This window comes from Geotrypetes seraphini, chromosome 2 (genome assembly GCF_902459505.1).
Source record: "Geotrypetes seraphini chromosome 2, aGeoSer1.1, whole genome shotgun sequence".
In the NCBI taxonomy this organism is placed as follows: Eukaryota; Metazoa; Chordata; class Amphibia; order Gymnophiona; family Dermophiidae; genus Geotrypetes; species Geotrypetes seraphini.
Window position 1 is genome coordinate 207,064,092 of NC_047085.1, and position 26,856 is coordinate 207,090,947.

Genomic DNA, 26,856 nt, shown 5'->3' on the forward strand with positions numbered 1-26,856 from the left:
ACACCAGACAAGTGCTTGTTGCAAAGGAACTGAGAACTACATCCTCATGGTGGTCCTGCATGGCCTGGAACACACTAGCTTCGCTGGGAAGGGAGGTGCGCTTAATCACCTGTGTAACCAGGGAGACCACTTGAGGTGCCATAAGAAACAGATAGGAAAAGACTCTGGCGATTGCAAGAGTCCTTTCCTGAGACACCCAGTACCCAGAGATCAGAACATAGTGTTCAGCATTTTCCTGGCATTCTGATTGAGTTCTCACTCCAGACAGGGAGTGAGGTGGAGGCAGGATGAGCCGGCTGCAGGTTCAAATTGAGCTCACACAGAACCGTGGGAATGACCTCCCAGTTCTAAAGCCAGAGAAAGAGCTGAAGATCTGGCATGCTGGCCCAGGTTCTCAGTCACGGGAAAGGCACCCCCAGAAATAAGGTGTAAGCAAACTGATCACCATCCTCAGTTACAGCAAGGGCAAGGTATGCAAGGAGAACATGCTCACAGAGCAAAGCCGCTGAGAGACAAGCCCAAGGCACAGTGGGACTGCATAGAAAAAGCACGGCTGTTTCAAAAGGCATGGCACAAAATTTCAGAAATCTGAGGCCTTTAAACCTTGGAGCGTAGACTCACCCTCAGATGACTTAAACTAGCGTTTCTTGGGTTGCAGCGAATCTGCACCCTTTCGAGTGGAAATGGCAGTGCTGTTGAGCCCCAAAAAGAGGAGGCCACCCATTTTGTCACCTGCCTAGTCAGGAGAGAGGTTAAGCTTCTCGTGCTTGCCTCTCCCGGCCATGCTACGCAGCATATGGCGCAAAGACACTCCAGAAGCACAAATTTTGGTAATCCTGGTATGAATTTGGAATAGAAGAGCAAAGGACCCCCATCCCAACAAAAGTTTTGGGGCAAAAATAACAATTTTGAGAGTGCAAGGAACTTTTGAAAAAAAGATTGCTAAAATCCAAGATGGGTCAAATAAACCAAAAAGGCAAGCGAGATGTCAAAAGCTCAACCAACGGGACAGTTTATTAATGTAAGACACAATATCAAAGTCATAAAACTGAAGACTAAAGTCCCGACTAGGATCCCAGTTTTGGCATCCTTGGGTGACTTCTTCAGAGAACAAACAAATGACAAAAGTACACTGGCAAAAAACCCATGTTGGTAGTCCAAGAGAGCATACACAATGTATTTTGGCATCTTCATAAAACTGGGATCCTGTTCGGGGCCTTAGTCTTCAGTTTTAGGACTTTGATATTGTGTCTTACATTAATAAACAGTCCTGTTGGTTGAACTTTTGACATCTCGCTTGCCTTTTTGGTTTGCTTGACTAGGATCCCAGTTTCGGCATGGCCACCACAATGATTTTTGCACCAAAAATCACAATTTAAACATAGTAAATAGTCTAAAACCAGCAAAATTAGGATTTTCCAGGTGGGGAACATGCAGAAATTCTCAAATTTACACACACACACCCCGATGCACCTCACATCACCTCTGTAACAGCCTCACTCACTGTGACCTGTGTTGGAAATGTGCTGCAGCCTGCCTCACCCTTACATATAGTAGCTGGAAGGAGAAGAATGCTTCTGTGCCTCTAATCTTCAGGCTGCAAACAAGACACAGTGCCTGATCATGCCCCCCACCCTTGCGGACCAATGGACACATGGAAAGTGGAGGCAAAAAATGCAGCCAGCACCCTGCGAGACACCACTAAGCCCCATAAGGATGTCTAACAGCTTGCACTCAAACCCCTGCCAAGCAGTAGGTGAAGAGAAAGTGGGGGCAGCTCCAAGTTTCAAAAATATATATGCAGGCTAGCTAACCTCATTGTGAGATCATCAAGGTGCACCTGCAAGGTAGAATGCCACAATTAAAATATGTGCTGGGATTTGAACCTATGACCTCTAGAAGATGGGAACAGGGCTTTTACTCTTTTAGCCACAGCAGCTTCCACTATCTTTATTCCTCACATTTGATATGATAGATTAGGGATTTGCTAAGCTATGATCTTCTCAAGTATTTTCACCTTCACATGGCTAGGATCACTAAGCTCTCATTGTAGGAACCCCTACAACCAAAAGGATGCAGCTGTGGCTCACCAGGTAAAATCCCTGTGCTCATCTTTCAGAGGTCAAGGGTTCAAATCCCAGCACATATTTTAATTTAATTGTGGCATTCTACCTTGCAGGTGTACCTTGATGATCTCACAATGCAGCTGCACACCTCCATTTGCAATGAAGTAGAAGCCATGCTAAGGTCTGTATCTGGCTTGTTTTCTGTTTTTAAGCTTTTGCAAATGAAGTTATGTATGCAATCTACCGGTATATATTTTTTTCATGTGCTTTCTTTGCTTTCAAGAATGAGGTGATTGGAGCACTGTTTAGTCAGAAAAAAAGGGTAGCTTTTTAGCAAGAAACAAAGCTGTGTTGTGCTTCAGTTAATGGATCTTTTCCTCTAATTAGCAAATAGCATTGCTGTTTGTACACAAAAATAGGTTTTGCATGCAATATATCTGTTTTGATGTGCCCTGTTTATGTGGTGCCTTATTAAATATATTTTGAGCTTAATAAAGCAAAAATAAAAACCCAGATAACTATTTAGTAGATCACATTAAGGACGTCCAAACTGTGCTTACGTTACGTCCATAGAACTCAGGTCTAGCTGAAACCCAAACTATGCTGACAAGAAGACCTCCTTTACAATACCTATAGGACCTACTTTTACAATTGCTATGCAACTTGCTAGCTCACTGTGTAGCACACTGGTTAAACTTATAGCCTTTACCCTAATGTTGCTGGTTTGAATCTCAGTCACTCTCTCTGATTGAAGAGAAATAAATAAAAGCATTAAACAGATCCAACTCCCAGTATCACAATTATAATGAAAAACACCATAAAATTGCCACTCTAATAACATCATAATAATAAAATATAACATTAAGGACATTGTTTGGACATCTAATTCTCACCTAAAACCTGATTCTCTAAAGGACGCCTAAAAATTTAGACATCTAAACAGTGCTGAGTGTCACTGAGTGCGATTCTACAAAGGTGCCTATCTTAGATGTTCAAACTGTGCCTAACTTTAGACGCGCTTTGCAGAATCAGAGCCTTCATGTACAGATAAAATTGAGGGAATTAATTTTGACTAAGTTATTTCAGAATTTCTCTAGAATGTTTCTCTCAAGGCTATTAGCTTAGATAAGAACAGCCTGGAGCCCAATCCAATGCACAAAGGTTTCCCCTATGCTGATGAATATTTTCAATAAAGAAGGAATAATCCCCCCACCCCACCCCCAAATAACAGTATTGTTAGCTTTATTGCTCAGACATTTTTCCAGTGGGAATGTGTTGGAGGTGATCATAATTTTCAAACTGCCTACATTGCTATAAAGCCTTTGCTCCAATTTTCAACAAAGCACACTGAAAATTGCTATAGGTTAAAAGTACCTGCAGAGACGTGTTCTTCTCTGTGGCTATGCTTTCTGGCCAAAACAATGCATGTTATTTTGAAAATCCCAAGCTTCACATTATCTATTCAGATCTTACTCTACCCCAGGAACAACCCCACCTAAACTACAGAGTTGACATTCAGCTGGAGGTGGTCACATTTTTTTTGTTCACCACCGCCAGCTACAACTTAACTGGTTAAAGTGCAGTATTTAGCACTTAGAAACATAGAAAGATGACGGCAGAAAAGGGCTATAGCCCATCAAGTCTGCCCACTCTACTGTCCCACCCCATTAAGTCAGAGTGCTGCTCGACCCACGTAGAGATCCCACTGGATGTCCCATTTATTCTTAAAGTCGAGCACGCTAGTGGCCTTGATCACCTGAACCGGTAGTTTGTTCCAGTGATCCACCACCCTTTCTGTAAAGAAATACTTCCTGGTGTCACCACCAAATCTCCCTCCTCTGAGTTTGAGCGGGTGCCCCCTTGTGACTGAAGGTCCCTTAGGAAAGAATATGTCGTTTTCCACCTCGACACGACCTGTGACTTAACCACATAAGATTAACCGCTTAACATTGCTCCTGATGCTCATAGGAACTCTATGAGTGTCGGGAGCAGTGCAGAGCGTTCAACGCATCGGTCTGTGCTAAAAGCTGCTTTTGTGGTTTTGTAAAAGGGGGAGGGGTAAGTGCTGAATACTGGCACTTAACTGCATAAGTGCTAATTCTACCTCCAGACTGTCCACAAAATAGCTGTTTTTTGTTTGGGTCAATGCTTAATATTTTACTAAGACGAGCTAGTGTGTCTTAGTGCGCGCCAAATACTAACGCATCCATAGGATATAATGGACATGTTAGCATTTAGCGCACGATAATTTTTAGCGCACCTTAGTAAAAGGACCCCTTAGTGGCACTAACTAGTTAACTGCCACTGAATATCAGCCCCACACAAGTGATTAACTGCCCCAGGAGCTGTTCCTGGCTGGTTAAATCAGTATCAACCTTTCCACTTCTATTTGCATACACAAGGAGAAATTTTCATACTGTTTATTTAGGAGCATGGATAAAATGTTTTTTTAAACATGAAAATACTATAAAAATTGCCCTTTAAGAAGCTAATTTTATCACAGGATGCCTATGGTCAAAGTTGTGAAAAAGGTACTTAGTTTAAGCTATTTTTTAAAGGCAATATAGACGCCCTGAACCACCCCAAGTAATACATGAATTTACATCTAGTCTGTACGTACTCATACATTTTATAAAATACATATGCATATTACAATTCTTCCCTAGTTCTATCGAAACTATGCCCCCTGAACATACCTACACAAAAGCTCACAAAAAAGTAGGCATATTCTTTCTGTATGCCTTCCTTTTACTTGTATACTCTCACACAATTTTATATAAGCCCTTTTCTATATGTAAAACATGTTTTCTAAAAATATCCCCCAAATTTAGAAAATAAGAGGATTATCAGATTAAAGGAGGTCTTTCCTCTGATGTTGGAAGGATATTTACTTCAAGGTCTCTATAGACTAATAATGTGTTGCCTGGAAAGAAGTGAGAATGTCTCATGACTCTTTAAACAAATGCAGTACCTTTTGAGGACTACAAAAGTGATTCTAAGAGTCAGGCCATCCTCAGATTTAGGCCTCTGGCACAATTAATTTGCTCTACAGTATATCAGAATTTACTAATACACAGAAATGTTAAGGAAGGATTCCTTCTCAGGGGAGGCCTACATTTTTGCAATTTTTTTTATTTCATATTTAATTTTCTAGTCCTTAAATTTGGTCCCAAGTGTTCAGAGCACATACCTAAATAGATTTCTCTTATGCTGTTAACAGCAAAAATCTCTTTTAATAGTTCCTAGGGTCAGTGTGCAAAAACTTTGTAGTCTGTTTGTAGAATTTCCCTCACAGGGGAAACACTACTTGCAACAAAGAGCCCTTACCTAGACTAATGTGTAACTGCAACATGACTCTCAAGGCTACACAGCCTTCACAGTGGTGTTACTAATTACTTTACTCTGGTTACAAAAGTTTGACGCTAGGAGAAATGCAGCCACTTAATACAGCAAATTTCTTAATAGAGTAAATCCCGTCTCATCCGCTCCACAAGGTCTTCTTCATTTCTGGCCTCTGCTGTGAGCGCTGGAAAGTATTCGGGTGTCAGAAAGATAGGAGAAGAGGTTCGAGCTGATCCAATTCCTGATAGCTTGCCCCTGAAGCTGGTAGAAGAATCCCACATGTTGCTAATCAGGAGGTCATCCAGAGTCCGATCTGGCAGAGTCAGCCTCTTCAGCCCAGAAAACAAAGTTGGCGATATACAAGGCTCTTCTTCGGAACTGGTGAAGAGCTTGACGCTAGTCAGGCTCAGCCCCATTGAGTCTGCAAACCGCACCTTCTTCTTGCACTTGCAGCAGGCTCTCTGGCTTGGTGCGGGCTGTAAGAGAGCCATTGGACTCACCGACATGGACAGAGTTCTACGAAGTGGAATGTGCTGCTCTTCCTGAGCAAGGAAAAGACCAACAGGGCTTCTGTACGAAGACTGAGCTGTATTTCCTGCTGGATGGTGGGTCAAGTGGGATGTCCATCTGTCCAAACCTGAGGCTGGCTTTGTGTCTTTACTCCAGTAAAGGCCCAGTGGCACAGGGGACTTCTCTGACCTATGGGGACCTACTCTCCAGTAGTTGAAAATACCACCGGGATCCTCCTGGTATGCCATGACATCTCTCACGCTTTATCCCTCTTTTCCATTCCGTTGCTTCTATAAAACTCCAGGCAGTAATGTTTGCTGTTGACAGGGGTGGTGATGGTTTCTGTTCTCTTAAGTGTTTTGATTTCCTGGCAGCTGGCATCTGCAGAGCTGCAGCTGGCTCTCCTGAAGTTGTTTTACTTGTGTGACACAAAGCCCCTCTGACATAGTCAGTGCTGTCCAGGACTGTGTATTAATCCTCCTCATGAGCTCATGAGGTGACAATCAGTTTGCTGATGGTAAGGAGTTTCTGTACTAGCCAGAGAGAGGAAGGGGCTTGAAGCATCGGAGAGACAGGACCATATGTACAGATAAAGAAGGAAATAAAGACATTAAACACAGGATGTGTAGGAAAAAGAAAAACAAGTATCCTCTCCCTTTCCAATGGAAATCTTCAAGGTCAGCCATAACACATAGTACAGTGACAGCTACCTGTAGGTACTGCTCAGTTTCAGAGCTTACTGGAGCTGAAATAGAAAAGCAAGAGGTTTTCTGAAAGTTTAGCAATCATCACAATGGCACATGCTGTTACATAGCTGATGACATCAGAGTCTGTTTTGTACACTAGTCTTCATGCAAATCAGATCATCAGCGTGAGGCAATTTGCTCAGGCTTATGGGGCTATTCTGTAGCAGTTCAATATCATTGTTATTTTAAAACTATGGCATTAGTGAAATAGGCAGAAATATATTTTGAGAATAAAAGGATGAGATCTTTATAACTCCTTTGTTTTACAGTTCTACAGGTGGAGGAAAGGCCAGTGGCCTGAAAACAGAATATAAAAATAGAAGAATCAAATAACCACTAGGTCATAGACTTGACTTGGTCTTCAACCTAGCATCTGTTCCTCACCACTAAGAATTGCTGATACCTGTATTAAGCTTTCTTGAATTCTATTATCATTCTTATTCCTTACCCCTCTGTTGGAAAACTGACATTACATATCTTATTTTCCATTTTTTGTGTGTTGAAACACTTCCTTGCCTGTACCCCTCTAAATGCATGTCAGTGCCCCTGTGTTCTATAACTTTCTACTGAAAAATCCTTGTCTACTCATAATATAAAATTTGCACCACTTTAGTAACCCTCTCTGGTCTTTCTGTATGCTGTTTATATCTTTGTGGATAAACCCCTCCTTTACAAAGCTGTGCTAGCATTTTTAGCACCGGCCGCAGTGGTAAGAACTCCTACACTCAAAGAATTCTTATGAGCGGCAGAGTTCTTGCCGCCACAGCTGGCGCTAAAAATGCTACCGTGGTTTTGTAAAGGAGGGCCATAGCTATTTACTTAAACTATTGTTGGTCTGCTAATCCAAAGTCCTTAACTGATTTTAATAAAACATCACAAACTAAAAACAGTCACGTTAAACAATATACAGTGGTGCCTCGCATAACGAACGCCTCGCACAACGAACGCTGCACACAACGAACTTCATGTCTTGATTCACACAACGAACTTCGTTTCACACAACGAACTTCACACAACGAACTTCGTTTCACACAACGAACTTCGTTTCACACAACGAACTTCGTTTCACACAACGAAGTTGCCCGAGCTGCCGATGTATTGCATCCTTCCGCGCAGGCACTGCAGGCAGTCGTTAGTCACTGCGCTTAACTGCCCTCTCTCACTGTATACAGTTGTCCTTTTAAGATAAACTCAATATTTTTTATATATCATGGCTTCTAAAAAAAGCAGGAAGGTGATTTCTGTTGAAATGAAACGGGAAATAATTAGAAGGAGTGAATGTGGGGTAAAACAGTGTGACCTCGTCAAAGAGTTTGGCCTCAGCAAGACCACCATTTTCACCATTTTGACAAATTTATCTTTTTTTATGTCATCTTAGCATATTTTATGCTGCAGAACAAATTATTTTTTTTAACATGTATTGTTATGGGAAAACGCGTTTCACATAACGAACTTTTCGCATAACAAACTTGCTCCTGGAACCAATTAAGTTCGTTGTGTGAGGCACCACTGTACAGTGGTGCCTCACACAACGAACTTAATCCGTTCCAGGAGCAAGTTTGTTATGTGAAACGTTCGTTGTGTGAAACGCGTTTTCCCATAAGAATACATGTAAAACAAAATAATTCGTTCTGTAGCATAAAATATGCTAAGGTGACATAAAAAAAGATAAATTTTTGGTTACTATTTTTATTTAGATACATCTAAAAACATAATTGTTTTTTAAAACAACACACATTTTTTAAATTTAAAGACAGACTAAGTAGAGTCTAATTTTACAGTGAGAGAGGGCAGAGTCTCAGCGGCAAAAACTGGGACTTAACTGTTCATTTTTTTTTTTTTTTCTACCGTGTTTCCCCGATGATAAGGCAGGGCCATCAAATAAGACAGCCCCCCCTTTTTAGAAAAAAATGTAAAATAAGGCACCCCCCCGCAAATAAGCCACCCACCGATACCTGCGCTTACCCGAATCGGGTGGTACGGTGGGTGACTCCGTGTGGTCCCTGGCACCCCCGACACGATCGGGGCAAGAGGGAGCTCAAGCCCTCTTGCCCCCCCCGACTCCCCGACACGATCGGGGCAAGAGGGAGCTCAAGCCCTCTTGCCCCCCCCCCGCCTCCCCGACACGATCGGGGCAAGAGGGAGCTCAAGCCCTCTTGCCCCCCCCGACTCCCCGACACGATCGGGGCAAGAGGGAGCTCAAGCCCTCTTGCCCCCCCCGACTCCCCGACACGATCGGGGCAAGAGGGAGCTCAAGCCCTCTTGCCCCCCCGACTCCCCGACACGATCGGGGCAAAAGGGAGCTCAAGCCCTCTTGCCCCCCCGACTCCCCGACACGATCGGGGCAAAAGGGAGCCCAAGCCCTCTTGCCCCGCCGATTCCCCAACTCCCCGACAAAATCGGGCCAGGAGGGAGCCCAAGTCCTCCTGGCCACGGCGACCCCCTAACCCCACCCTGCACTACATTACGGGCAGGAGGGATCCCAGGCCCTCCTGCCCTCGACGCAAACCCCCCCCCCCCCCAACGACCGCCCCCCCCAAGAACCTCCGATCGCCCCCCCAGCCGACCCGCGCCCCCCCTGGTCGACCCCCACAACCCCCTTCCCCGTACCTTTCTGTAGTGGGCCGGACAGACGGGAGCCAAACCCGCCTGTCCGGCAGGCAGCCATCGACGGAATGAGGCCGGATTGGCCCATCCGTCCCAAAGCTCCGCCTACTGGTGGGGCCTAAGGCGCCTGGGCCAATCAGAATAGGCCCGGGAGCCTTAGGTCCCTCCTGGGGGCAGGGCCTGAGGCACATGGTCGGGTTGGGCCCATGTGCCTCAGGCCCCGCCCCCAGGAGGGACCTAAGGCTCCCGGGCCTATTCTGATTGGCCCAGGCGCCTTAGGCCCCACCAGTAGGCGGAGCTTTGGGACGGATGGGCCAATCCGGCCTCATTCCGTCGTTGGCTGCCTGCCGGACAGGCGGGTTTGGCTCCCGTCTGTCCGGCCAACTACAGAAAGGTACGGGGAAGGGGGTTGGGGGTGTCGTGGGGGTCGGCCAGGGGGGTCGCGGGTCGGCTGGGGGGGCGGTCGGAGGTTCTTGGGGGGGGCGGTCGTGGGGGGGAGGGGGGGTTTGCGTCGAGGGCAGGAGGGCCTGGGATCCCTCCTGCCCGTAATGTAGTGCAGGGTGGGGTTAGGGGGTCGCCGTGGCCAGGAGGACTTGGGCTCCCTCCTGGCCCGATATTGTGTGGGGAGTTGGGGAATCGGCGGGGCAAGAGGGCTTGGGCTCCTTTTTGCCCCGATCGTGTCGGGGAGTCGGGGGGGGGGGCAAGAGGGAACCAGGCGGAGAGAGGGCAGTTAAGCGCAGTGCCTGCGCGGAAGGATGCAGCTCGGGCGACTTCGTTGTGTGAAACGAAGTTCGTTGTACGGATCAAGACATAAAGTTCGTTGTGCGCAGCGTTCGCTGTGCGAGGCGTCCGTTATGCGAGGCACCACTGTATAGTTATCGCTAAAATAAATATTGAGTCCAATATTCTAAGGATTTATGTTCCTAACTTTAGAGTCATGCACCTAAATTGACCTCTGAAAATGTAATAGGACTAGGTGACTACATTTATATTCAAAATTTCACTGAATTCCTAAATTTAGGAGCATAAAAAGTTGATAGTAACTGGTGTTGGTTTTGGAGCAGGGAAAACAAATATAGAAGATTAGCACTGATTTTCAGCATTAGCAGAGCAATTCTATAATGGGTCATGTGCGATGATGTGCTCAGAAAACGAGCACTTATATGTGTAAGAGCACTATGTGCTCTTCAGTAACAGTAAATGCCTTAGGGTGTAACTGCAATGGGGTGTGTACATGTGGGAGGAGCATGGGCATGCCCATTTACACCTGCCATTGACGGCAATAGTGGCTGCACCTAAATGTACATGTGCTAATGTCGACTTAAGCTAGTATTCTCTAATGATATCTGGGGACCCTGATGCTGTTATAGAATTAGTGCTCAGTATGTGGCATGGTTCGGTTACATTGTGGCACCCAGTTATAGAACTGCCCCCTTAGCTCATAAATTTATAACTTTTAAGTCTCTAAATTAAGATGAATTTTCAACTGAAAGCATTCTGGCTGAAAATAGGGCACAAATTTTGGTACCTAGCTTAGAAGTCTACATTCAGAAACTCAAGTGTATTTAATATCAGGGATAGCATTTGGGCAATGAGAACAGCTCTTTTAAGACATGCCCTGGCACACAGAAGAGGCAGCTTTGGATTCTGAGTCAAATTTTGACATTTGTTTCTGTTGATGTTGTGTCGCCAACAGAATTCCCTCCCTCAGAGCCTGAATTGTTCCAACAAATTCTCCCACCAAAATGTAAAATTGTGACCAGTGGATTTCTCACATCAATTTTTCCAGCCAGTGAACTTTCCTGCCTCAAATTCTTGCCCCAAATTTCCTGTTTTCCACAGTTTAGACTATAGCAATGAATCTTCCTACCTTTCAGAATCAAAACTGCTACAATAAAACCACCTATTTTAAACTCCAATCAGGTTTGAGGACTTACTATATAAAGACAACTTTTATACCTCCCTGAAGAAAGCCACAGCATGATGGCTAAAAAAATTAGTTTCACTTATTTCACATGGGACAACCTGAATGGCTGAGACTTGGACATGGTAAAATTTCTGGTGTAAAGAGTGAAATCATGGTACTGAAAACCACTGGAGATCAGAGCACCAAGGGAACAAGTAGTGTGCCAGACATAGTATTTTAGGTAGGCCTGAACCCAAACTGGGTGCACACAATTTCCCCCCCCCCCCCCATGTTTTCTATCTTTGTCCCCTCGAAAGAATAAAATAAATAGCTAAGCTGCTGGGGGATTCCTAAGCACTGCCAGCTGAAGGTGTTTTTTGACAGCCAGAACAAGTGATTTCCCTAGTTGCCTTTGACGGCAGCACTTTCTATCTGTTGCCGCCATGCCCGCCTCTCCCATCCTGCACACTTGGTTTTTCAACATGCGCATGGGGTATATGATTGGCGCAATGACATCGGGTGGAAAGTGCTGTTGACCACAGGAGCCAACAATTACAAATTATTAGGGATGATAAACTCAGTGGAAATTAATTCTCTCTGGACACACTCAATATGTTTGTTCAATATTGGGGGGTGCTCAATCACCCACAGAGCCAGCTCCTATGCTGCCAGCTGTAGCAGATAGGGAAATCACTTGTTCTGGCTGTGAGGCTTGACAATCCCCACCATCCATAAGGGTACCAGAATTCTGGGTAGGCATGAGCCTAGGCCAACCCATGGCTACACCACTGGAATAAGTAAAGAGAGAGAAAAGAAGAGGTCCCAAGCCAAAGCCCTGAGAAACATACACTGTTTGATAATGGAACAGTAGTGGAGAAGGATCCATCAAAGCAGCCCCTTGAGACTAGACTAGGGCAGGACAGATGAGCTTGTACCCAGCACAAAGGACCCAAAAGCCGCGTCATGACTACTTTGTAAAATTTTGTATAGGTATGGAGAGCAGACCATGTTGCTGCCCTACAAATTTTATTGGGCAGGACTGCCCTGGACTCTGCTCAGGAGGAAGCCACACTTCTGGTAGAGTGAGTTTTGACAGCAATTGGAGACTGCTTGCCACAGCCAATGTACGCCAAGGAAACAGCCATGTGGATCCATTGGGAAATAGAAGATTTAGAAGCTGGTCTTTCTTGACAGCTAGAACTGGTCCAAATAGGTGATCCGACAGGTAGAAGTCATTTGTCACCTCAAGGAAGAACTCTCTTGACATCCAGCAACTTTAATCCTCTGTCCTGTTTCTTCTTGTCCTTGGGGTGAAAAACAGAAAACACACTTCCTGATTGACATGGAATGCCAAAACTACCTTTGGCAGAAGGAAGGCACGGTGTGCAAGGACACCCCTGCCTCTATGAATTTGAGGAAAGGCTCTATGCAAGATAACGCCTGCAGTTCCACCGCCCTCCTAGCTGAAGTGATCATAACCAAGAAGACTGTTAGATCCAGGAGAGACTCCTCTGACAGCGGCTCATACAATACTTTAGCAAGGGCCCATAATACAATATTGAGATTTCACATAGGGACCAGCTGCCATACTAGACTTCGGAGAGCTCCCTTCAAGATCTGGGAACATCTGGATGAGAGGCTAGACTTTGTCCACGCAAGCTCTGTAACATGAAAGACTATCTATTAGAACCTTTAGAGATCCTGCCGCCAGGCCCTTCTCTAAGCTGTCCTGCAGAAACGACATTACCTCGGAAATGCCCTAAAGGGATCTAACTATTTCTCCTTACATCAGTCCTGAAAAAGTTTCCACACTTTGTGGATACTACAGTCACAGGTTTCTTTGATTGTAAAAGAGTTATGATAACCATATTTGAATAGCCTGTTCTTGGTAAGGCTATGCACTCAATAGCCATGCCATATGCTCAAAGCATTCCAGATTCTCTAGGACTATGGGTCTCTGTAACACAGTAGTCTCAAAATCGTGGCCCAGAGGCCACATGCGGCCCGCCAGGTACTATTTTGAGGTCCTCGGTATGTTTATTATAATCACAAAAGTAAATTAAAACCGTTTCTTGATCAAATGTCCTTTAGCTATAAATGATAATATTATTATTAAGATTTAGCCAAAAGGAAAGATTTATAAACTATAAAGTTTTACCTCATGCAAAATTGTCATTTCTTTAATAAGACAACTATTTTTTCTGAGACCCTCCAAGTACCTACAAATCCAAAATGTGGCTCTGTAAAGGGTTTGAGTTTGAGACCGCTGCTGTAACAGAAGATCCTGGTGCAGTACTAGTTTGAGGTAGCTATCCAGCTGCATCTGGACTAGATCCGCATACCAAGGACGTCACGGCCAATCTTGGCCCACAAGGATTACCGATCCTTGATAGATCGTTATCCTACGAAGGACCCTGCTTATCATCAGTGTTGGAGGGGGCACATAAAATAGCCCCATCACTGGCCATAGTTGTACTAGAGCAGGGGTAAGGAATTCCGGTCTTCGAGAGTCGTATTCCAGTCGGGATTTCCCCAATGAATATGCATTGAAAGCAGTGCATGCAAATAGATCTCATGCATATTCATTGGGGAAATCCTGAAAACCCAACTGGAATACAGCTCTTGAGGACTGAAGTTCCCTACTCTTGTACTAGAGCGTCTATGCTGTTGCTTCTGGGCTCGGAACTTCAACTGAAGAAGCAAAGGGCTTTCCAGTTGTCCATTGAAGCCATGAGATGGAAAGCAGACCACCCCCAGTATTTCACAATGTAGTTGAATGCTCTCTAGGACAGGGACTGTTCCACTGGATCCAGGATTTGCTGGCCGAAGTAGTCAGCTTGGACATTGTCCAGTCCCACTACATGAGCCGCAGTGAAAACCTGTAGATGGGCATCCTCCCAGCAAAACAGTAATGGGCCTCCACCTTCAGTGGAACACTCTTAGTTCCTCCTCGTGTTGACATATGCCACAGCTCTGGCATTATTTGAAAAGAACCTACTTTGCCTTGTAGACTTGCTTGGAAGTTCTGCAGAGCCAACTGAATGGCTCTTAACTCGGAAAAGAAGAACAGCTATTTGTGAGGAAAAAAAAATAACAAACCGCGGTTCAGAGAAGGCACAAATAACGAAGTTAACGCAGAGAGTCAAAGACGAACTTCTCGGCTCCGCTGAAAACTGAGGAGACGTGTCCTACGCTGGGCGGGAAGGCATTCACACATGCATAGTGTGAGCAACTCGAAACTTTGAGTTTCTTCAAGCAAGTCTGCTTGTGAGGCGTCCGCATCCGGGCTCTGTCGATGACGTCACCCATATGTGAGAATACCTGCCTGCTTGTCCTGGGATAAAGAATGGCATCAGTCATCAGGATTACCTAAGACTCTATACGGAGAGGGAAAACTTTGGATAGACTCCAGAAAGAGTTACCACTGTAGACTCTGGTGTGCCTCTACTATTCAGGCTATGACTGGAGAGAGTCTTGAGGCAACCAACATGCAAGTAGTGCATTCTGTAGGGGACACAACTGGGCTCTGGCTCATGGACATATCTCTATAGTTGCTACCAAGGAACCTAGTACCTACAGGTAATGCCATGCTGTAGGCATCGGCTTTGCTAAGATTTCTAAAATCTGGCTTCTGGGAGACTGTTCCACACATCTACCACCCTTTCTGTAAAAAAGTATTTCCTTAGATTACTCCTGAGCCTATCCCCACTTAACTTCATCCTATGCCCTCTTTTTCAAAAGAGATTCAACTCATGCGCATTTATGCCATGTAGGTATTTAAATGTCTCTATTGGGCCCAATCCTATTCAACATCTTTATAAGAGACTTGGCAGAAGGGCTTCGAGGTAAAATAACATTATTCGCCGATGATGCCAAACTTAGTAATGTAGTGGGCAAATGCACAACAGACGAAGATTCAGTGCCCGACAACATGATGCACGACCTACTCCTACTGGAGCGATGGTCTAGGACATGGCAACTCAACTTCAATGCCAAAAAATGCAAAGTTATGCACCTGGGCAGCCAGAATCCATGCAAGTCTTATACCCTTAATGGCGAGATCCTAGCAAAAACGGTAGCAGAACGAGACTTGGGGGTAATCGTCAGTGAGGACATGAAGTCTGCCAATCAAGTGGAGCAGGCTTCGTCCAAGGCAAGACAAATCATGGGCTGCAAACGAAGGGGTTTCGTCAGTCGTAAGGCGGAAGTCATTATGCCATTGTATAGATCCATGGTGAGGCCCCACCTGGAATACTGTGTGCAATTCTGGAGGCCGCATTATCGCAAGGATGTGCTGAGACTGGAGTCGGTGCAAAGAATGGCCACCCGGATGGTCTCGGGACTCAAGGATCTACCATACGAAAAACGGCTTGACAAATTACAGCTATACTCGCTCGAGGAGCGCAGAGAGAGGGGGGACATGATCGAGACGTTCAAGTATCTTACGGGCCGCATCGAGGCGGAGGAAGATATCTTCTTTTTCAAGGGTCCCACGACAACAAGAGGGCATCCGTTGAAAATCAGGGGCGGGAAACTACGAGGTGACACCAGGAAATTCTTTTTCACCGAAAGAGTGGTTGATCGCTGGAATAGTCTTCCACTACAGGTGATTGAGGCCAGCAGCGTGCCTGATTTTAAGGCCAAATGGGATCGGCACATGGGATCTATTCACAGGGCAAAGGTAGGGGAGGGACATTAAGGTGGGCAGACTAGATGGGCCGTGGACCCTTATCTGCCGTCTATTTCTATGTTTCTATATTCCCCTCTCCCGCCTTTCCTCCAAAGTATACATATTGACATCTTTATGTCTGTCTCCATACGCCTTATGACAAAGACCTCGCACCATTTTAGTAGCCTTCCTCTGGACTGACTCCATCCTTTTTATATCTTTTTAAAGGTGTGGTCTCCAGCATTGTACACAATATTCTAAATGAAGTCTCACCAGTCTTATACAGGGGCATCAATATCTCCTTCTTCCTACTGCCCATACCTCTTTCTATGTACCCTAGCCTAGCATCCTTCTAGCTTTTGCTGTCACTTTTTCAACCTGTTTGGCCACCTTAAGATCATCACCCAACTTTCGCTCTTCTGTCATGCACATAAGTTCTTCACCCCCTAAACGGTACCATTCCCTCAGGATTTTGCAGCCCAAATACATGACCAGAAGTTACATCAAGGAGGGTCTCATCAGCAGAAGGAAGGCCTTGAAGGCCTCTAAAGATTGTTCATCGTGGTGCAGCTTGCTCCTTCAGCTAAAACTGTGCCAAGGTGAAAATTCTTCAGAGGCCAGTTCCGAGGCCTTCCTTCTGCCACAAGCCCCTCCTTGATGTAACTTCTGGTTTTGCTAAACTGGAAGTTACATCAAGGAAGGGCTCGTTGGCAGAAGGCCTCTTAAAAAATTTTATTGTGATGCAGCTAGCTCCTTCAGGTAACACAGGCTGAGGGGAGCTGGGGTGGAGATGCTGACCCATTGGGAGGGGGGAGTTGATTTACTGCTATCGCTGTACCTGAGTTTGACCCTGGTGCGATTTTTTTTTTTTTTTTTGCTGCGGGAGCAAGGCTCACGGTAAACTGGCATACTTACCATTGTTTGCTGCAGGAACCCATCCCCATGTCATTCTCTACTGGGTAACTTGGCTGCTCTCCAGCTCTACCCATTAAGCTTCTCCATTAAAAGCATATGCTTGCAGTCTCTGTGCTCATTTATAGACTACTATATTACTATCTTAAACAGGCAGACCACACTATCCTCTAACATCCTCTAATCAGACTGACCTCACTAGCACACTAACAAGCAGGCAAATCTAACCAACAATTAATTAACTACTCTATCCCTCTGACTAAGAACTAACTACTTCTATCCCTCCAACCTCAACACCTTCTGACCTACACCTAACAGCCCCTACCCCTTAAAAAAAAAAAACAAAAAAAAAAAAAAACATAAAATAAATTAAATAAAAATTTTTCTTTATTTTTCAATGGCAGGCAGAACTAGAAGCAGCAAGACTTCAACCAAGACAGGCACTTCATTAGCCGGTAGTTCCCAGGGGATGGCTACGGTCTTCGTACAGTCAGAAGGAAAGCCAGGACAGAGAGCGGAGGTCTCTGTACAGACCGAGGCCATCCCCTCAAAGATGTCTACAGTCTCCACACAGACGGAAGCAATGGTTCAGCCTGATGAAAGCCTTCTGCGAGAGCTGAGGAGCCTGAGAGAAGAGGTTCAATGCTTAAGAAGCATCCGTGACGATGAAACCTTCATCGATGGAGTCATACAGGAGCTGTCCCAGATCGCTGAACAAGAACCTGACAGGGCCATCCTAGAGACACCCAAAGCTTCAAAACCTACAAACTTGAAACCAACCATCGGTATTCAGGAAGTTACTGAGGACGCTGATTCCTGGCAGCTTGTGACTTCCTCCACAGGAAAACGCAGTAAACCTAATTCTGTTTCTTCTCTCACATGCAGGGCAACTCCACATCGACACCTCAAATCACCCTTAAGAACAGATACCAGCTACTTCAGGAAGATCCTGACAACGAGGTACAGGAGGTTGTTCAGCAGACGGTTCCAGTTCCGGAGTCAACAGATCGAACCACCCCTAAGAAGCGCAGGGTGGTAGTCATCGGGGATTCGCTACTAAGGGGCACCGAGGGACCAATTTGTAGACCACATCTGCAATCAAGAGAGGTCTGCTGTTTGCCAGGGGCCAGGATCCGGGATGTAACTGCTTGCCTGGACAGACTCATCAAGCCCAGAGACCACTTCCCCATGATTCTCATCCACGTCGGAACCAATGACACCGCCAGGAGCACCGCGGAGAGCATACCCGATGACTTCAGAGCCCTGGGTGAGAAGCTGAGGAGGATGGATGCGCAGGTGGTCTTCTCCTCGATCCTCCCAGTGAGGGGCAAGGGCAGGGCCAGGGAGGATCGCATCCGGAGGGCGAACGACTGGCTGCGAGGATGGTGCAAGGAGATGAACTTTGGGTTCCTGCACCATGGAGAGGCACTGCAAGGATTACAGGGACCAGACGGGTTACACCTGACCAGAAGAGGGAAGAACGTCCTGGGACACCGCTTAGCCCGCCTACTTCACAAGGCTTTAAACTAGGTAAGTTGGGGGAGGGTACTGGCACAAACAACCTACTTGAAGAGTTAAGCTACCAATTTCTTCTTGAGACTGAAGTAAGGGAGACTAAAGAAAGTAAACACTATAATTCAGGGTCACATTATAATTCTGGGTCACATTGTTATGCTGGGGCTAAGGGGAGTATACATTGTAAATCTGGGTCTAAGGGGAGTTCAAATTGTAATTCTGGATCTAGGAGGGGTGCACACTGTGATTCTGGGACTAGGAGAAGTACACATTGTAATTCTGGGTCCAGCGACAGAATACACACTGCAAACTGTATTATAGGAAGTCAAGCTGCTCAAGAGGGAATACCCCCACAGAGTACACACAATTCTGAGTCTGGGTTAGGCATAAACTGTAGTTCTGGGTGTGGGGAGTCCGGGAAAGGTGCACGTTGCAGCTCTGGGTCTAGGAAGAGTACGAGACATGCAAATAATGCTAAAGGTGGCCTAGTTGCTATAGCAGGAATGTCCCCACTGAGACATAACAAACATACAACATGGAGGGCTATGTACGTCAACGCCCACAGTCTGGGAAACAAGATCCTGGAACTGGAAACAGAAATGATAAATGCCGACTTGGATGTGGTGGCGATATCTGAGTCCTGGCTCACAGACTCCCACGGGTGGGACATGGTCATACCGGGTTACAACTTGCTTCGCCAGGACAGGGAGGGCAAAATGGGAGGAGGTGTAGCATTATATACTAAAGATGACATTAAAGTCACCAGAATCACAGATGTACGGTACACTGGGGAATCCCTTTGGGTAAATTTGGCCAGAGGGAAGGACAAATGCCTGTATCTTGGCGTAGTATACAGACCCCCAAGACAACAGGATGACCAAGATATGGAATTAATCGGAGATATAGAGAATATCACCTTGCGTGGGGACACAGTATTGTTAGGTGACTTCAACATGCCTGATGTGGATTGGGTCACGCTTTCCTCTGCTTCATGCAGCAGCAGGAGGCTATTAAATTCCTTGAAGGGAGCAGGACTAAGGCAACTAGTGTTGGAACCAACAAGGGATCAGGCAATCCTAGACCTGATACTTACCAATGGAGAAAGTGTCACAGAGGTCTCGGTGGGAGACACATTGGCCTCCAGCGACCACAACATGGTATGGTTCAATCTCAGAAAAGGTTTCACTAAATCTACCACACTGACCAAGGTCCTTAAATTCAAGGACACAAACTTCAAAGAAATGGGAGACTTCGTTCACCAGGTGCTACAAAACCAAACAGAAACCGATAACGTGGAAGAAATGTGGTCAACTATGAAAGCCACCATACAGGAAGCAACAAACCGCTATGTTAAATCGGTAAGTAAATGGAGTAGGAACAATAAGCCACAATGGTTCTCTACGGAGATCTCGGACCTCATCAAGGAGAAGAAAAAAGCATTCATCTCTTACAAACAATCAGGGAAACAGGACTCCAGGGAAATCTATCTGACCAAGTCAAAAACAGTCAAAACAGCAGTTAGGGAGGCCAAATTCCGAATGGAGGAGTCTTTAGCAAGGAACATAAAGAGAGGAGATAAATCCTTTTTCAGGTATATCAGTGACAGGAACAAGAACTCAGGTGGGATAGTACGCCTCAGGAAACCAGGGGGAGACTATGCAGAAACGGACTCGGAGAAAGCCCAACTGTTAAATGAATACTTCTGCTCAATCTTCACCCGCGAGGCGCCGGGACTTGGTCCTCAGCTGCAGACAAGGGTTGACTCAGCTGATCCATTTAGTAATTTCGAGTTTACGCCCAGCAGTGTCTACTGCGAGCTGTCAAAGCTCAAGGTTAACAAGGCAATGGGGCCTGACAACCTACACCCCAGGGTGCTCAGGGAGTTGTGTGATGTCTTGGCGGAACCGCTATCCGCACTCTTCAATCTCTCCCTTAGTACAGGTGACATCCCGTTGGACTGGAAAATGGCTAACGTCATCCCACTCCATAAGAAAGGCTCCAAGATGGAAACAGCAAACTACAGACCGGTGAGTCTCACATCAATAGTGAGCAAACTAATGGAAACTCTAATCAAATGCCAATTGGATACGATCATGAACGAGGAGAATCTACGTGATCCCCGTCAACATGGATTTACTAAGGGGAGATCCTGCCAATCCAACCTGATCGGCTTCTTTGACTGGGTGACGAGAAAGCTGGATGTTGGGGAGTCCCTGGACATCGTATACCTGGACTTCAGCAAAGCATTCGATAGCGTACCACACCGCAGGTTGCTGAGCAAAATGAGTTCTATAGGATTGGGCGACACGCTGACGAAATGGATTGGGAACTGGCTTGAGGGTAGGCTTCAGAGGGTAATGGTGAATGGCACCCCCTCCGAAACGACGGAGGTGATCAGTGGAGTGCCACAGGGCTCCGTCCTGGGCCCGATCCTGTTCAACATCTACATAAGAGACTTGGCAGAAGGTCTCCGAGGTAAAATAACATTATTCGCTGATGACGCCAAACTAAGCAATGTAGTGGCCAAGAGTACAACAGACAAAAACTCAATGCCCGACAACATGATGCACGACCTACTACTACTGGAGCGCTGGTCTAGGTCCTGGCAACTCAGCTTCAATGCCAAAAAATGCAAAGTCATGCACCTAGGCAGCCATAATCCATGCAAGACTTACACCCTAAATGGCGAGATCCTAACAAGAACTGAAGCAGAGCGTGACCTAGGGGTGATCGTCAGTGAGGACATGAAGGCTGCCAGTCAAGTGGAGCAAGCTTCCTCCAAAGCAAGGCAAATCATAGGTTGCATACGCAGGGGTTTCGTCAGCCGTAAGCCTGAAGTCATTATGCCATTGTATAGATCCATGGTGAGACCACACCTGGAGTACTGTGTGCAATTTTGGAGGCCGCATTACCGAAAAGATGTGCTGAGACTAGAGTCGGTGCAGAGAATGGCAACCCGGATGATCGCGGGTCTCAAGGATCTCCCTTACGAGGAAAGGCTGGATAAGTTACAGCTCTACTCACTCGAGGAACGCAGAGAGAGGGGAGACATGATCGAGACGTTCAAGTATCTCACGGGTCGCATCGAAGTGGAAGAAGATATCTTCCTTCTCATGGGTCCCACGGCAACCAGGGGGCACCCGTGGAAAATCAGGGGAGGGAAACTGCACAGTGACACCAGGAAATTATTTTTCACTGAGAGAGTGGTTGATCGCTGGAATAATCTTCCACTTCAGGTCACTGAGGCCAGCAGCGTGCCTGATTTTAAGGCCAAATGGGATAGATACGTGGGATCTATTCACTGAGTTAGGTGGGGAAGGGTCATTGCGGTGGGCAGACTGGATGGGCCGTGGCCCTTATCTGCCGTCTATTTCTATCATACACACAGCACTTTCCCCTGCTACTTCTACAAATAATAGGGAGGGGGGGGATCCCTGGTTGGGGCGAGGGAGCAAAGCACCTCTTCAGCCCCTCCACGTACCAACACTACAAAGTTCCCGCCGGTGTCTGTCATCCTCTACCGGCAGCGCGCAGCAAAAGTTTCCCCGCCCAAGAAAAAGCGCGCGCGTGCGCGAGTTCATTTTTTCTGTCTCTTGTTCTTACGCAGCAGTTGCCGGGAAGCAGGAAGAGCCGCTTCTCAGCATGCTGCGAGAGTGGGAGCGCTGCCCAAGGCATCTCCTCGTCTCTGAGAGGTCCAACTTCCAGCTCGAACGGTCCCGGCACGCGGCGGCCATCCGCGGACACCCTTTCAACTGCAGGGTGAGTAAACAGAGCGCGTGCAGGAGGACGGAATAGCGCTGTGCGTGGCCCTAGGGCATTTTTTTCCCCCCGTCCTGTGGCGCTGCGTAAGACGTGCGTTTAAAGGGGCGGTCGCCTTTGAATTGAAACACTGCTCTAGTAGCAGTCCGCAAGTAAAAAGCGAGATACCCAGTTTTAAATATAGGAGGTGGAAGGGGGTCTATATATTCAAATCGCGTCGTTGACAGTAGGATGTTGTGGTGTAGTTAGTATATGGCATTTGACCCTGCGAGCTGCTTAGGAAATATTGCTCAGTTCTAGCACCTGATTAGGGTTGCGTGGAATGGAACCTATTTCTCGATACTTTTGATGGAAACAAAATTAAATTTGACGGGTCTGAAATATGCTGGATTTTTGTGCTTGCAGTGCTTTATTTTCTTCTCCTTATTTATTTTATAGACTGTTTATTATTAGAAGGGAGCTAATGTAAGAGCATATGAGATAAAATACATTTTTATAATCTGAATTTACTTTAACACGTGCACCAGCAACCCCCCCCCCCTCTCCTTTTTACTAAACAGCGATAGTGGTTATTAGCGTAGGGAGCCGCGCTAAATGCTCTGCGCTGTTCCCAATGCTCATGTGGGTCTTTTACTAAGGCACGATAGCCGATTTAGCATGCACTAAGGCCCTGATTCTCCAAAAGTGCGTCCCGATTTTAGGCAGCTGTAGGCGTCCTACAGCTGTCTAATCAGCCAATCGGGATGCACGTTTTTTAAAAAAAATGCTCCCCAGGCAGGCCTGAAGGCGCCTCCGGGAGCCTAGGGAGACCCGCAAGATGCCTAAGCTCACCTAAGGGCCTTAGGCGAACCTAGGTGGCCCTACGCGTCTCCCTAGTAGAGGAAGAAACCTTAAAATGTAGGCCAGCAAAATGCTGGTCTACATTGTAAGTAGACGCAGCCGCTATACTTATCGCGGCAAGGGATCTCTCTGCCGCTATAAGTATAGCGGGCCGCGGCCTGTCCGATCGGATGCCCCCCCCCCCAACATTACCGATCTCCCTCCCCCCCCGACATTACCGATCTCCCTCCCACCCCGTTACTACCGATTGCTGGCAGGAGGGTGTCCAATCCCTCCTGCCCGAAAACGCACCCCCCCCCGGCGCTAACAACCCCCAAACCTCCAAACTAACCTGTTCTTCAGGCCAGACGGTTCTTGCCCGTCCAGCCTGTAGGCCCGCCTGGTCGAAATGAGGCGGACTCGCCCCTTCCCGGCCCATCCCGCCGAAGCCTAAGGCCTGATTGGCCCAGGCTCTAGAAGCCTGGACCAATCAGGCCTTAGGCATAGCGGGTCTGCCCATCCCCACTAACTCTAAGGTCTGATTGGCCAATTGCTGGCAGGAGGGCGTCCAATCCCTCCTGCCTGAAAACGCACCCCCCCCTGGCACTAACAACCCCCAAACCCCCCCCCCCCACTAAGTCTAAGATCTGATTGGCCAATCAGGCCTTAGATTAAGTGGGGATGGGCGGATCCGTTATGCCTAAGGCCTGATTGGTCCAGGCTTCTAGAGCCTGGGCCAATCAGGCCTTAGGCTTCGGCGGGATGGGCTGGGAAGTGGCGAGCCCGCCTCATTTCGACCAGGCGGGCCTACAGGCTGGACGGGCAAGAACCGTCTGGCCTGAAGAACAGGTTAGTTTGGAGGTTTGGGGGTTGTTAGCGCTGGGGGGGGGCAGGGGGGGTGCGTCTTCAGGCAGGAGGGATTGGACACCCTCCTGCCAGCAATCGGTAGTGTCGGGGTGGGAGGGAGATCGGTAATGTCGGGGGGGGGGGGCGGTCGGTAGAACATAAGAACATAAGAACTGCCATCTCCGGATCAGACCCATGGTCCATCGAGTCCGGCGATCCGCACACGCGGAGGCCCAGTCAGGTATACACCTGAGGTAGTTTTAGTCACCCATATCCCTCTATGCCTCTCGTAAGGAGATGTGCATCTAATTTGCCTTTGAATCCCAGCACAGTGGATTCCTTAATAACCTCCTTTGGGAGAGCATTCCAGGCGTCTACCACTCGCTGCGTAAAACAGAACTTCCTGACATTTGTCCTGGACTTGTCCCCCCTTAGCTTCAAACCATGTCCTCTTGTCCGTGTCGCGTTGGACAATGTAAATAATTTATTTTCCTGCTCTATTTTATTGATGCCTTTCAGCATTTTGAACGTCTCGATCATGTCCCCTCGCAGCCTCCTCTTCTCAAGGGAGAACAGTCCCAGTTTCTTGAGTCGTTCCTCATATTCCAAGTTCTCCATACCTCTTATTAACTTCGTTGCTCGTCTCTGCACCCTCTCCAACAGTTTTATATCCTTCTTTAGGTTGGGAGACCAATGTTGGACACAGTATTCCAAGTGTGGTCTGACCATTGCTCTATAAAGCGGCATTATGACTTTCTCCGATCTACTCGTGATTCCTTTCTTTATCATGCCTAACATTTTGTTTGCTTTCTTTGCCACTGCCGTGCATTGTGCCGACGGCTTCAGGGTCCTATCTATCAGTACACCCAGGTCCTTTTCTTGTTCGCTCTTACCCAGAGTTGCGCCTGACATTCTATACTCGTGTTCCTTATTCTTACTACCTAAATGCATTACTTTGCATTTCTCCACGTTGAACTTCATCTGCCATTGCTCTGCCCATTTCTCTAACTGATACAAGTAGCTCTGGAGTTCCTCGCTATCCTCCTGCGATCTGATTGCCCGGCATAGCTTTGTGTCGTCTGCAAACTTAATGATCTCACTGGATAATCCGTCTTCCAGGTCATTGATATAAATATTAAATAGGATCGGCCCAAGCACTGAGCCCTGGGGCACACCACTAGTCACTTTCTCCCAGTCTGAGAACTTCCCATTTATGCCCACTCTCTGCTTTCTGTTTTCCAACCATTTGCCTATCTACCTTTGTATATCTCCCTCTATTCCATGGCTTTGTAGTTTCCTGAGAAGCCTTTCATGCGGAACTTTGTCGAATGCTTTCTGGAAGTCCAAATATATTATGTCCACCGGCATTCCACTATCAATTTGCTTGTTCACGGTCTCGAAAAATTGAAGTAAATTCGTTAAACATGATTTCCCTTTCCTGAACCCATGTTGACTGGGTTTCATCAAGTCGTGTGTATCTAGGTGCCGGACTATGCTATCCTTGATCAGTGCTTCAACCATCTTTCCAGGGACAGACGTAAGACTCACAGGTCTGTAGTTGCCCGGTTCCCCTCTCGATCCTTTTTTGAAAATTGGCGTGACATTCGCTATCTTCCAGTCCTCTGGTATCTGTCCAGTTCTGATTGTCAGATTGGCAAGTTTTTGCAATAGCTCTCCGATTTCAACCTTCAATTCCTTTAAAACTCTTGGATGAATTCCATCCGGTCCAGGGGATTTGTCACTTTTAAGTTTGTCGATCTGGTAGTATATCTGGTCCAACTCCACTTCAACTGTGGTGAGGCTGTCTTCTATTACTCCACTAAACACTTTCACTGCTTCTGGTATTTTAGCGGTATCCTCCTCCGTAAAGACGGACGCAAAGAAGGAATTTAGTTTGTCTGCAATTTGTTTATCTTCCTTGATGTACCCTTTTCTTCCCTGGTCGTCCAGGGGTCCCACCGCCTCTTTTGCGGGTTTTTTCCCTTTCACGTATCTAAAGAAGGGTTTGAAGTTTTTGGCTTCTTGCGCTATTTTTTCCTCATAGTCCTTTTTGGCATCCCTCACCGCCTTGTGACATTTCTTTTGATCATCTTTATGTATTTTTCATGCTTCGGTTGTTTTCATGTGTTTCCATTTTTTGAAAGAGTCCTTCTTTTCTTTTATGGCTTCCCTCACCTGTCTGGTAAGCCATGCCGGTTCTCCCTTACCTTTTGTTCTCCCCTCTTTGGAGATCCTCGGAATGTGGAGATTTTGTGCTTCTGTGATAGTATTTTTCAGTAGGGACCATGCCTGGTCTACCGTTTCAAGTTTGTCCACCTTTTTCTTGAGTCGTTGTTTCACCATGGCTCTCATGCGATCGTATTTGCCCTTTTTAAAGTTAAAGGTTTTGGTTAAGGTTTTGGCACGTTTTCTATTCCCGATGTCAAGCTTAAAGTTTATCACATTGTGATCGCTCGTCCCCAGCGGTACCGTAACTTCTACTTCTTTTGTCGGTCCCGTGAGGCCATTTAGTACCAAGTCCAGGGTGGCGTTGCCTCTTGTCGGCTCTTTTACCATTTGTTCCAGGAAGCAATCCCCTAGCACCTCCAGGAACTTGGCCTCCTTGCCGCAGTTTGAGGTTCCTAGTTTCCAGTCTATCCTCGGGAAATTGAAGTCTCCCAATATTATTACATTGCCCGTCTTGCATTCTTGTTTGATTTCCTCTATCATTTCTGAGTCAGTTTCCTCCGCCTGTCCTGGGGGACGATAGTAAAGGCCAATTTTCGTGTCTGCGCTGTTTTGGCCAGGAATCTTGACCCAGAGGGACTCTAGCTTCTCTTTCGTTTCCGTCGTAGCCACTTCAACAGATTCTATTCCTTCCTGAACATATAGGGCAATACCTCCACCTTTCTGCCCTATTCGATCTCTTCTATATAGTTTGTATCCCTGTAGTACGGTGTCCCATTTGTTTTCTTCATTCCACCATGTTTCTGTTATGCCAATGATTTCCAACTTATCATGTCTTGCTATTGTCTCTAGTTCCCCCATTTTGTTTCCTAGACTTCTAGCATTCGTATACATACATTTGAGTTCTCTTCGTGTTACCTTTTTGGACTTTCTACTCTTTGCTGTCCCTACTGTTTCTTTCACGTTATCCCTAACCGCTCCAGTGTTGTCTCC

The 26,856-nt window shown here is 46.5% G+C and overlaps 2 protein-coding genes across 7 annotated transcripts in view; one reads left to right on the top strand and one right to left on the bottom strand.

Annotated features, from left to right (window-relative positions):
• Positions 1-4,477: 4,477 nt before the first annotated feature.
• PPP1R3G (protein phosphatase 1 regulatory subunit 3G) lies at positions 4,478-23,261 on the bottom strand. Of its 3 annotated transcripts, none has more exons than XM_033934780.1 (2): positions 23,204-23,261; positions 4,478-6,663 (listed from the first exon to the last, which is right to left on the bottom strand). In XM_033934780.1, exon 2 carries the CDS (start codon positions 6,164-6,166, stop codon positions 5,525-5,527), a length of 642 nt encoding a protein of 213 aa, XP_033790671.1. In that variant the 5' UTR covers positions 6,167-6,663; positions 23,204-23,261; the 3' UTR covers positions 4,478-5,524. The 3 variants fall into 3 exon arrangements, with proteins under 3 accessions (XP_033790671.1, XP_033790669.1, XP_033790670.1); XM_033934778.1 differs by lacking the exon at positions 23,204-23,261 and adding an exon at positions 21,877-22,007; XM_033934779.1 differs by lacking the exon at positions 23,204-23,261 and adding an exon at positions 21,755-21,870.
• RPP40 (ribonuclease P/MRP subunit p40) overlaps positions 21,855-26,856 on the top strand; it is a 91,369-nt gene continuing 86,367 nt past the window's right edge. For 3 of the 4 annotated variants that reach the window (XM_033934775.1, XM_033934776.1, XM_033934777.1), the window contains exon 1: positions 21,855-22,032. In XM_033934775.1, coding sequence (XP_033790666.1) covers positions 21,916-22,032 — 117 coding nt within the window. In that variant the 5' untranslated portion in view covers positions 21,855-21,915. The remainder of the gene's footprint in view (positions 22,033-26,856) is intronic. The other variant, XM_033934774.1, reaches the window with a different exon arrangement.

Coding starts and splice junctions, on each gene's coding strand:
- PPP1R3G (XM_033934780.1), bottom strand. CDS start 6,166: ATGGCATACCAGGAGGATCCCGGTGGTATTTTCAACTACTGGAGAGTA.